At 42.0% G+C, this 12,593-nt stretch overlaps 1 protein-coding gene across 7 annotated transcripts in view; it reads left to right on the forward strand.

Moving 5' to 3' along the window:
* The window catches only part of SH3KBP1 (SH3 domain containing kinase binding protein 1), a 238,457-nt gene extending 229,851 nt beyond the window's left edge, over positions 1 to 8,606 (forward strand). For 4 of the 7 annotated variants that reach the window (XM_087758631.1, XM_087758630.1, XM_087758629.1 and 1 more), the window contains 3 exons: positions 2,352 to 2,623; positions 4,048 to 4,111; positions 6,095 to 8,606. In XM_087758631.1, coding sequence (XP_087614757.1) covers positions 2,352 to 2,623; positions 4,048 to 4,111; positions 6,095 to 6,136 — 378 coding nt within the window. In that variant the 3' untranslated portion in view covers positions 6,137 to 8,606. The remainder of the gene's footprint in view (positions 1 to 2,351; positions 2,624 to 4,047; positions 4,112 to 6,094) is intronic. The other 3 variants (XM_087758628.1, XM_087758626.1, XM_087758627.1) reach the window with 2 other exon arrangements.
* Positions 8,607 to 12,593: the final 3,987 nt, after the last annotated feature.

The raw sequence follows: 12,593 nt of genomic DNA on the forward strand, positions 1-12,593 counted from the left end.
TATTTATTTTTAAAATTTAATTCAACAATCACTTGGTAACTGGCCCTTTAAAGAAGCTTAAAATGGTAAGGGTTACTAAAGATTGTCTGTGTTTGAAATGCAAGTCTAAAGTGAATTGTACAGTTAAAATGTCTCTATAGCCATACTGTGAAAAAATCCTTCTAGTGTAAATCCATTTCACAGAATCGGGGAGGCTAGGGAAATAAATTTTAGAGACAAAGTCCCTTTCTTGCTGTTGTAAATTAAGTTCATATTAGCAGAGTCTGTGAGCAGAGAAAATACAACTCTCTGACCCACTTCAATAGTATGTGAATTTAAATTTGCAAGTATAATCACTTTTATGCTGGTATAATTGTATTCATTTTATAGGCTTATACCATTCTTACTGTATATTGGTAGAAAACTATAGGGTGATCAAATATTACAGAAGGAGTATGTAGATCAGGCTTTAGAGCTATTTTTTAGTACATAAGGATATGTTTAATAATACAAATAATACATTCTAATAGTATAAGAAAAGTATTTGAAAGATGAAGTCATGCACTTCTGTGATCAAGTTATACGGATAATATTTTGCTGTATAGCTCCCTCTTCTGGGAGCACTGGCATTAAGGAATGCTCTTGGGCCAACATTCGTAAGTTATATGCCGGTATTCCAAGGGTGTAGATGTTGTTCTTGTAAAACAGGATGACTGCTATCAGAAAGTAGCTGCTTGAGGCTTTAATGTTGATAGCTAGTTAAGCTCTGGAATAAGATATTCAGTGTGGATGACTCCAGTTGCACCTTGCTCACTTGCTCCAGGTTTGAACTCAGCCTGATGTCTCTTTTCAGTCCAAAGGAAACTTGCATCTACTGATATAAGGTTTATTATCCATGAAAGATCCATTTATATTACACATTACTCACCATTGCACACACATATATATGAAATATTAAAAGAATACTGTTAAGGTCATGAAGTCAAGCATTCAAGCCACTGGTGTGATTCCACTTTCTTTGATTATAGCGCCATTTTTATTTCTGCAGTCACACTGTTTTTTCTGGAGAACGCTTTTTATGCCGTGCTTGCCCAGGACAGGTTCTGTGCTCAGTCACGCTTGTGTGGTGGGGAGGACTGGTTTTTTGCAGAACTCAGTGGATCCTGCTCTTCCCTCCCCATCACACTTTCTCCTAATTATCATCTGACCACTAACTTTTCTCTCAGTTACTTTGTCCAGCTAATGCCACCACCCCAGTCCCCAAGTCCTCACTTAAAATGTCTCTCCTTCCGTTTTCATACCATTTTTTCTCAATATTGTACCCTATTTGCCATTCAACTTCAGTATCTCTTTTCCAAAGATAGACTTGGAGGGTTGCCTAGTGCTTTTTCTTACTCTTGACCAAATCCAGTTTTCAGATACTCCTGGTAGCTGTCGTGTAATGCACACATTAGCATTGCCAAATAACAGTATGATAAATAATTAAGACTCACCCTAGTTGCCATTGTGATAACTGTACTTGTACGCTGTTCTGTGTATGCAGTGAAGTAGCTGGTCATGTATGGTAGGTGGACTTCAGTTTTTCTATACCTCGTCTAGTAAGTAGAACACTGGGAAGCATGGGATCCTTCTGAGCTAGCCACGTGGTTCCAGGGTAACTGCATTAATGCTGTGTTTTCCTGTTAAGTTCCTGGAGGAATAAAGAGCCATTGGTAGTTACGGGGATTCACAGAAGCTTCAGTTAACAGAGGACAGTACAGTACATTTATTTCTTATTAATGTATTATCATTTTGAACTCATGGGATTTTGTTTTTATATCATACCAACAAGCAAACTTAGAGAATATTTTGCTATTTTTGTAATGCTAAGGGCAACATGTAACACATTTTTTCATTCTTAAAAAACGTTGGATGTTGAAGATTACTTCAAAGGTTAGTTGAGGATCGTAAATTTAATCTGCAAAAAAATACAGCTTGCATTCTTGACCATGCAGTTTTGTGCTCTGCAGGAGACATCCATGGATGTAGGTACGTTCTCACAAACGTCTGAGAGAAACATTGAGCATCTTTCCCTGGTTCATTTCACTGCTAGGTCTGAGATCTTGGAAACGCTTGTTGCTGACTGGTTGTAGCAACTGTGGAAAGTCTTACTGAAGCTGTCTGAACTTCTGCGTCCCAACTAGAGCCCCTCTGATGTACATATACAAATATAATGACTAATTGTTATATTTATCATGCTTTGGACAAAAATGTCCATGTTTGACTGTGGACTTTCAACATTACTGAAGAGCAGCAAAATACTTTGTATTTTTTACAGGTCTGATTTTCATAAAGCTTTCTCCAGACATTAAATGTTATTCTTTTTGTTGCAGGTGTCTGATAATAAAACTTCCTTGCCTCCAAAACCAGGAGGTTTGGCTAGTGGCAGTAATGTACAACCATCACTATCCCCTTCACCATCACCTGGATTTCACTCAATTGCTATGGGAACAATAGGCCACCGGTCAAATTCCCCATCCCTGTTCGGTACTGAAGGAAAGCCAAAGACTGAGCACTTGAGCCAAGGTCAGACTGCCCTGGAGGAGCTGAGAACACAAATCAAGGAGCTAAGAACCATCATTGAAACCATGAAAGACCAACAAAAGTAAGTACTGCAGATCACAGCTGTAGGTGGGATGCATCGTTCATGCATGGTGGTGGCAGTTTCCTCTTGAGCTTGCCTTCATGTATGTTGCTCTGCACAGTTTGCCTTTGTGTTCGAGAGTGATTTTCGTCTGCTCTCCTGACAGAATACGTTCAGGTGTAAGAAGCTCAGGAAAAAAGACTGGCACTACCCATCTGTAACAGCTTTTTTTTCTGTGTTGTGACATAAGCAGATGTTTATGGGGTGTTGAAAAGTTAAGTTACAAGCTATAAGCAGTAAATGAGGTTCTTATGTTGTTTCGTTTGCCAGTAACTATTTGGGAACTCATATGCATTGATCTTAATAAGGGGTGCGTTTGTTCTAGTTGTAGTACAAATTACTACAAGTTCCTAAAATTAGTAAATCAATTTGTTGCTTTACTGTTAGCACATTTTCCCAGGAAGCTTGTATTACAAAAGTAGTAATTGAATTGCGATTAAGACATTTAAAGACCTTTGTGTTTATGACTCTGAATATAACTATTTTAGTATTGAGCATCTTTATTTTTTTTAAGCTGCTCATTTCTTAGGAGCAAATGGGGCTGGTGTGCAGCTTTTGCTATTCCTGAGAATATTTAATGTGAACCTTCACTTATGTTGTCAGTTGTGTGTAGCCCAGGCAGGAAAAAGAGAAGGGAAAGCAGCATGCAGAGACTGTGGTGGAACAGAGGTGTGGGGGGAGTTTGGGAGAAGGTGGGGGAGGGCATGGTTCAAACTGGATTTAGCCAGCAAGCCCCACAGCTTCGCCTCTTAGGCTGACCCCTGCCCCTCTGGTCTCCCTGGCCCTTCTTGCAAGGCCTGCGTCCACCTACTGGTTTCTGTCTTAAGGTGAGATCATTCAGTGGGAATATCAGGTGGTGTCTGCTCCTTATAGCTATGTTCCCCTTCCTGACAAAGAAGGATGACAGAAAATCCATATTTGGGATTGTTAAGTCTTATAAATGAAGTTGAAGGTTACATTGTATTGCTGGCATTAACAGCTTGTAAGTGGCTTAAGTGTGGGATAGCATGGGCAGGATTTGTGTTACCAGTTCCTATAACCCACCAACAGGCAATCCATCTACATTTGGGGGGGGGGGGAAAGGCAACTGGGTGCTGATACAGTGTTGATACAGCCAGTCCAGAGCAAAGCCTGTGGATGCAGGGCTGTTAGGAGGAAATGTATTATTCATTAGCCATATGGGGTGCGGGAGTACTGTCCTTTTAGAGAGTCTCACTTCTCTGTAGTATGGCATATAGTATACAAGAGTATACTGACTTTAATTAGTTGTTCAAAGGAAAAAGGTAACTAGTGAAGCAGGAAAAATATGTCTCCAAGAGGTGATCTTTTGTATTTTACTAGTTTAATCATTTCCATTCCAAGCTTTTTTTGCATTCTTTTAACAGAAAAGAGATAAAACAGTTGCTGTCTGAGTTGGATGAAGAAAAGAAGATCCGTCTACGATTGCAGGTACTTAAATTATTTTTAATGCTATGCAAGTATTGGCAGGTTTGATTTAGCCTCAAGCATGGGACATAAAACTCTGCTAAGATACTTAGATTCCAGTGAATCAAAAACCACTAACATTTCTGAAAGGGATATACCTGTTCCCTTCATAGTGTTGCCAGTCTGTGTCATATATATTGCAATACTGGCTTCTTACTGAAAAGCCTGATAATTATCTAAAAATATATCAGCACAAGTACACAAATTAAAAAAAAAAAAACCAACAACCACGATACAGGATTCAGACTATGATATTTTTTAGTCTCAGTTTTAATGGCTTGATTTTGCCACAAATAAAATCATGTCTTTTTAAATTATATGCTCTCACCCAAAGCTTTATATTTTGTAGTAGGCTTGTCTTAGTGTTGATACGCTTGGAATATTATTTCATATAGCAAGATTTTTATGTCTGCTTTACAGACTGTACTCAGGTTGTCTTTACTAAGGCATCCTAAACAATATAAAAGAAGGAGCTCTGATTAAGAGCCCAGTTACTGCTACCATAGTTTGCACAGTATCTAAGCTCTAGATGTTGTTGTGCTGGCTTAGTCATTTGCCAGGTAGCACGCTGCCCTACTTGTGTGAGAGTGGTGGAGCTGGGCCTTTGCTAGGACCATTGGCCATGCTCCTTCGATATGGAATGACGCTGAAACTGCTTTTCTGCGTTTTGGAGAGTGATGCACTTGATAAGTGTTTTAGTATTGATTATATTTTATATTTTTATGGTATAGGTCAACTGTGCTTTTTCTTTGTACTAGGGATAGAAAATAGAATTGTAATTCCACAGGGCTGTTCCTGCTCAGTAAAATGCTTGGGAACATGGCAAAGGGTGGCAGAACTGGGGACCATCAATGTCTGTGCTCCAGGGCTGCCTAAAGGACTTTATGCGTGCAACCACATAGGAGTCTGGCTTCTAGTAACACACAATTCATGTTCAGCTAAAATTGAATTTTTTTTTCAGATGAAATCAATGAACATTTTTAATAGCAGTTATTGATTTAGTCTAACAGGCCAGATTATTCAGAGGTCTGGATTCTACCTCCAAGGATGGCTTTGCATCTTTATACAGAGACCTGCATTGGTGGTTTTAAAATTACGATCTTACAGCTGAATGCTTTTACTCCAGTTCAAATGTTGCTTATACTGGTAAATGTTCAGATGCTAGCCAAGGTGGCATTATTAGCTTTACATGAAGATCAGAGTTCAACAGACAAAAGTGGATTACTTTAAGAGTGCTCTGATAGTCATAAAGTAGCACAGCTCTCAGTCCATGTACTGAAGAAGACTGCCTTGATGATATGGCACAGTTCAGCACTGCAGGTGTGTTTGAATAAATCTAATACCCCTGCCTCAGGGTTTCCAGTGTCTGTCAGAGGGGCCAAGTGTAAAACTAGGGCTGATGATGGTTTCAGCCACATCCTTTTACCACACAGCTGTACATCCATCGGAGCTCTTAAGGTGCCTGGACGCAGGCTTGATGGGTGTAGAAGGCAACCGCCATCCCTACAGCAGGAGCCATCTCTATAGGAGAGAAATGATAGGTTTTGCTCCTCAGCTACCAGTGCTCATGGTCAGCAGTTCAGTTTACTTGTGCCGGGTGTAAGTGCAGCAGCTGGCACATTGACACAGTGCTCATTCTGCAAGTAATTCCTGGCAGCGAGCTGCATGGCTTGTAAAAGTTGTAATTTAAAGAGTTTGAAAGGTCTTGTGGTACGTTCAATGGCTATACTTGTCAAGCTCTGAGGGGAGGAAGCTGTGAGTGGTCATCTTATGCAGCTGAGAAGGTCACCTCAATTTGTGAAATCTGTGGAAATAAGAGTAGTATAAAACCCATACTCAACACCTGTGGACAAGATGGAACATGTGCTTTTCAAGCACCGCCAACTGTGCCTCAGTTTGTTGAAGCATCTAATTTCATCACAAATATTTTTGTTTGTTTGTTTTCAGATGGAAGTTAATGACATAAAGAAAGCTCTTCAATCAAAGTGAATACTTGATAGGTGGAATGTTGCATTATTCTTCATGACTGAGACTCAAATTTATGCCCCAGCCAAAACAACTTTGTGCCAAATGATTTAAGAATTGCCTCAACATCCCTTTATTTGAAGGATTAGCACAACAGTTTTTGATAGCACAACAAAAATACCAACAACGAGGAGAAAATTTCCACCCGAAGCAGTGCGGTGCCGCACTAGTTGTGACTGAAATTGATCTTCTTGTGCTAAAGGCTCTCTACTTCAAGATCCTAGGTGAAATGAAAACTCAGGCAGTTTAGTCCATAGTGGTACTATTTCGATGATATTTTTCCATAAATAAAGTGTATTTCAGATTATCTGTTTACAAGCTTTATGATTTTGACTTTTGGTTTTTAATTGTCTTTTGTCACAGATTTTAAAATGTTTGTACTGCATATAGCCAGGAATGAATGTTAATGTTGGGGCTGGAGGGATTATTTTTGCTTCGAGATAGAACAACCTACTTTTTGTTACGGTTTTAAGTTCTGTTAAATATGCAATTTTATGTCCCCAAATCCCCTACAATTTAAACTTCGGTTGTGTACGGTAATGTATTTACAAGAAGGAAACAAACCGACAGAAATCTGGTCTTTGCAATGATTTGTGCCTTTCTTTGCCACACACTGACTGGAGCCGGTTGCAAGCCAGGTCTCCCTAATGTAGCTACCGTGAGGACTCCTGTCCCCGGTGTCCGGCGGAGGTCACCTTCGCAGTGTACAGCTGCTCAGTCAGTAGAGCCAGGTCTCCGCGAGGTGGCAGGACAAAAGGGCGCAGCTGAGAGCAGCTTTGTCTTGAGCAGCTGTGGCTTTTTAGCTTTCCTGGTTTTGATAGGCCTCTCCCTTAACTTGAATGTTCATCTCCGCTTGATTTTCATTAGATGATTTAAACGCCCGCCTCTGTCCCCAATTTTGCACAGAGTGAACAGAATATGCATTATTAAAGCAAAAAATAAATAAAAGTAATCTATAAAACATGAATAAAAAGTTGTATTATTTCATGCACAAGATTCTCCATCATGTAACATCGTTTCATTTGCTGTTTATGTGGTATTGTTTGCTACATTATGTTGTACACTTACAGACTGATACACTTCACAGTCCTGTTTTTTGCAGCAGGACCTTCTTTTCATCATTTTATTGAACCTGATGCTTACTTCATTTCTTCCAGTTTCTCTGTTTGCTTTCATCCTTTCAAAATAAGGTCTCCCATTTTTCTGTTTGTGGTTTCATGTGTTCTTTACTAGCCGCAGAGTATCTCATACCTTGTCAGCAGTCTCTGTCGAGTTTATACAAAGCATTTAAATAATGGATATTTTTGCATAGCGTGGAGTGAGCGGGTGAGTGATATTGGTGATGCTTCAGAGTGACAAAAAACCCCACACAAAGGACCTGTTTGTCATCTCATCAAATGCTAGAGCTGGCTCCAGCCAGCATGTCCTGTATCACAGCTAACCACCCTGCCTGCCAGGAGCTGGATGAGACGTGGTGTTGAGTTGGCTGGTCACGTTCAGACGTGGTTGGCAGAGTTCCCGTAATCTTTTTGATACGCGTAGATATATAAAATGCACACTCTACCACACCCGAATCTTGCTTTATGGGTCTCAACTGGCAATACAGAACCTCGGTGTTGGGATGATTTCCTCTACGATAGCATCTGCTTCTATTGTAACAGTGGCGTCTGAGATTGAAAGATCAGATAGTGAAACCTGAGAATTTTTTTTAAAGTCCCAATACATTGTTCAATGTACTCAAACAGAAGCACTAATAAAATATTTTGTCACTGAAATGCTCTTATTTAACATTTCTAAATAACGGCATTAAAGTATTTTTGTACAAAGAATGATAGTCCCACCATAGCTTTCCAGCAATAAAGATTTCTAGATCACTTCCATGTTTTTTGTGAAGTTAGTAGCAGAGTTAGGAGAACAGGAGGAAATAAGGGGTAAGGAATAAGAATTCTGTTTGTGTTTGTAGTCATACATTTGCAACATGTATCCAGAAATGAACAGCTCTGGCTCCCTAATTGCATCCCTGGAAAGAGAGAAACTATTGTATCTGTGGTAAATAAAGTATTGATTCCTGAGTTGTACCTCAGAAATGTAAGAGGCATCTCAGAAATGTTCGTTTTTTTGCAAATGCAAGTGAATTTGGCACGGAGTTTCCTTGTATCAGATTATAATTTTTTTTTTCTCCTGTTGAGATGATAACTTGTCATTTTATAAATGCAAGTTAGAAGCCCAACATACCGTGTTTTGTAAAAGAAGGTTAAATAAGATTTTGTGAAAATGTTTTGTTTTGAAAGTTGATTATTCTGGGAGAAGAGAGTTTGTAGAAATACAAGCTCTTCTTGCTACCTTTCATTATAATAATAGAAAGTATTTCACGTAACACATGGATTTTTCCCTTTTTAAAGAGGATCAGTTATGCATTAAACCTGTGGATATGAACTGCTGCTTTTAAAAATGGGTTTATATTTAAAGAAAAACAGAAAATGCTGGTGAGCTACAAAGTGATTTTGATGTGAAAATTATTAAATATGGTTGTTTGAAGAGTTGTGTAAAATGACTTTTCATTAATATGCACACACCGGTCTTATGGCAGACTTCTGTTTATGTGTAGAAGTCAGGTGTGAAACATCGGGCTCATGCCTTTGGATGGTAATATTCAAATTCTTGATTTGGAAAATGTTTAGGTTACTAAGAAAACAGTTTTATGTTCTCTTTATGTTCTTTTTTCAACTCTAAAAGGAGCAAGAGTTTCCTAATGTGAGATCATAGCGCTTGGCACTTTAAAAAGTTCTACATGGAAATAAGATGGTAAATACTCATATTAAGTTCTGTTACTTAAATTTCATCTTCTGTGTTTTTCTTATTAACAATCCATTTGTAAATGAGCAAAAGGGTTAGAAGAATCTGTCATTATGCTAAGAGGTCAAAGCATTGAACACAACTGTATGCAGCAAAGTTTTATTTCTAGGTGCGATAGCCAGATGCTGAGTAAATTTTGTGAGCTACTTTGTGTACGAAATGCCCGTAGGAGTGCCATACTCCGTGACAGTCAGGACACAAATTTGCACCTGTGCAAGCAAGGTGAGAGAGCGCCGTAAAACACCCTCAGAAATTCATGTTCTGCTGAAGTTACAGAATCATTTCGCTCATCTTCTTGTGGAGCTGACTCAGGTGTGAGCAGCCCCACTCTCCCCCTGCTCGCCCTTTGTACCAGGCTGCCCTGCTGCAGGGGCGGCTGCCCGGGGGCCATGGCGTTACCAGCTCCTCTGCGCAGCGCCCCGCGCGCAGAGTCTGTGCCGGCACAAAAATACATTTGCTGCTGCAGGGCTGGCGTGGTGTGAAGATGTCTGGTGTTCTTGTGAATTCCTTGGCTGCGCCACGTTGCAGTCAGAACTGTGCTGACAGCTCTCGCGCTTTCAGCCTCGGTTTGGGGCTTTTATGCTCCTGTGGGCCTGCCTTGGCAGCAGGGGGAGGCTGTGGTCAAAGGCGAGAAGATACCTTTCACACAGGCGGGCTGTGGTTCAAAAGGCAGGCGGGAATACTGCTTAAAGGCAGAAACAACCAACCACTCCGCAACTAAGGCGCTGAGGAGGCTTTTCGACTGCGTGGGGGTGGCAGTGCTGCTGGGCACCTGCAGTTCCTGCCGGCTTTGGCGAGGAGAGAGGGTCCTCCAAGCATTGACTTTGTTCAGGGCAATCTGTAGGGTAAAAAGAGCCAGAGGTGGTGGAGCTGAACTCCCCATACTAAACATCGGGTGCTTGTATCCATGGGTATTAATACCCTTCGGCCAGAAATTAGATTTTGCTTGGCACCTTTGGCCTCAGCTGACTCTTGAGCTGGCCTAGGAATTAGCAGCTGGTTGCGTGTGCCCCGGTCCATTCACTCCCCGCTTCCTGCAGCTGCTTCCCTCCTCCTGCCTTCCCGCCACGGCCCCTCCGCTCCTGCCATTCCCTGCCTTTGGAAAATAACCAAAGTCCTTCGCTCGTCAGCTCTGAAGGTGAGGGGATGCCAGCGCTTCCCAGCCTGGAATAGAGCAGCTGAGGAAGCAAAAGGCACTTTTTAACTGTCCGCAGGAAGCCGCGGTGCTGTGTGCGCGCTGCCGGGGCGCAAGCGGCCTCCGCGCCCCCCGGCCTGGTGCCGGGCAGGCCAGAGCTCTGGGCCGCCCTCCCCTCCACGTTCTACTCGGGTAACGAAGGTTATCGGACCCACTCAACACACTGGTGGTAGCTCTTTCTTTTAATTAAGCTGATTTCCAATCCCGTGCAGGCACAAGCTTTTACAGGTAGCTAGCGTAAACCACCGCAGCCTCAGGAGCAGATGCTGGAGAGACTTTCTTTGTGCTGCCACAGCCAGGCTTTTCTTGAACCAGCGACGCAGCTGAGTTTCCCTTTTCAGTGCTCACAGCTCCACTATTAGACAGTGTGGGGGGCTGGAGTGCAAACAGCTGAACTAACAAAATGTCTTAATGCTCTTGTGCGTTTTTTAAAAAGTGTTAGAAATTTAATCGTATTTTTAAATGTGTTAGTACTGTAGGATGAAAAATTTAATGTATACATTAATTTTGTGGCAATTGTTACCCTACAAACCAGAGTGCTATCTTAGTGTATTTTAGCAAGTTAATTAACTGTAATTGTAGGCAAATCTCTAGAACCATGAGAATAATTGTTCTGACACGTTGTAAAGGTTACAACAGGGAGGCAGGGCCTACCAATCTGTCTCAGCCCCTCAGATAAGTAGGTTTCGAACTCTCTTCTCTTCCCTTTTTTATGTAGGAAAAGCAACTGATGACTGTAGATGATGATAGTCACAGGCAAATGTAACTGGCTTTTATCAGTATGATCTTCAAAAGCTGTAATAGGCTGTTTCTCTTGGAGGAGAAAACTTGAACATTAGAATGACAAAGCAAATTAGATAAGAATGACCAGGCTTCACAAGAAATTTTGAATATTGGAACATTAAAGAAGTATCTATTTTCAAAACTTTCTCTGGTAAAACCCCTTCACTTCACTGCACCCAGACCTGGCATTTTCATTTGCTGTGGGAGATGATTTTCCTCAGTATGACAAGCTCTTCCCCGCGTGCTTCATCCCAGGTAGCGAATGGCAAATGCGTTTCTGCAAAGGGACCCATCAGGCTGCTGTTCACCCCCTTGGATAACAGCAATGAAGAGTTTGGGATTTTGTGAGAGCACTTTTTGGGCTCTTCTTACAGGTAGTGAAAATTAAGCTGGATGTCTGTCCCTGCTACTGGATGACCCGTCACCTGGGTTTACCCCCTTTTGGGGACGGTTTTTGTTGCGAAGGGCACAACAAGTGCAGGAGATAGCACAGTTCACACAATCCATGCACCATGCTTTCTCCTAGCACAAAGCACCAAAAAGCAGAACAGCAGCTAAGGAAGGGTAAGTAGAAAAGTAGGTGCACCTGCATGGAAATTGCTGCTGCTGGATAATTTGGCTACTCTGGATTCAAAGAGCCAAATTTACTGAGCCCTGCTGGAAGAACAGATGCAGCCATTTAGCAAATGGCACAAGGCAGGGGGAAACACCACATAAATTTTGAGACCCCAGCAAAAGCAGTGCTGGCTGGAGAAAGCTGCTTCATTAATGGATGGCAGGTCTCTTGCTGGAGGCTCAGGATGTTTGTGCTGTGGTTACGCAGTCGTGCCTGGTGTGTGTCACTGATCTCAGGGGAATGGAAAATTTCTAATGCTCTGACCTGAAGCGCCTGTTCACCTCAGAAATGCAGCTCAGTAACCTGTGCTTGGGGAGCTCGAACACAATACGCATGCCATGTTACTGCAATGGCTACGAGCTTTGATATTGGACTTGGACTAATTGAGGTATGTTAAAGTTGAGGCTGATTCAGTCAAAGTGCCGATTCGGAGCTCCCAAATGTCACCAGTGCAGCAGGTACCTGTCCTCAATGTACTAGCTGGAGCAGCGCCTCTCTCTCCAGCTGGGTGCAAGTCTGGGGTAAGCCCACTCATGTTTTCACTCACTTTCCAGGTCCCCTTACTCAGGCGTCATGCTTCCTCAGCCTTCTGCGTAATTACAAGCGGCAGCAATCTCGGACTCTAAACCTCCTCTTGTCTCGAATCTGACACCTTCCCACTCTAGAAATGTACGTCCTAGCACCCCTGTGACACACAGGAGGGGAGCTGCCCACCTAAGGATGCAGCCCACCACCTCTGCCCGTGTGAAGGTGCTGATGCTGCAGCTCAGGTAAGCTGGTTGCTGCCTGCAGGCTCCGGCTGCTGTCTCTTTGCAGGCTGTGCTGAGATGTTGCTGTGCCTCTGTTAAGCAGAAAGCAAATGGGATGCTCCACAAGTTGTTTTCATGCTGCAGTGGTGTGTGCATGCCATACGGAAATCTGCAGCTTGTTGACCTTCTCATTTGGGGATGTAAGAAAGCGCCTGACATTTG

The sequence above is a fragment of the Nipponia nippon genome, unplaced genomic scaffold (assembly GCF_047370975.1).
Source record: "Nipponia nippon isolate SJK-2023a ecotype South Korea unplaced genomic scaffold, ASM4737097v1 scaffold_2, whole genome shotgun sequence".
NCBI classification, from domain to species: Eukaryota; Metazoa; Chordata; class Aves; order Pelecaniformes; family Threskiornithidae; genus Nipponia; species Nipponia nippon.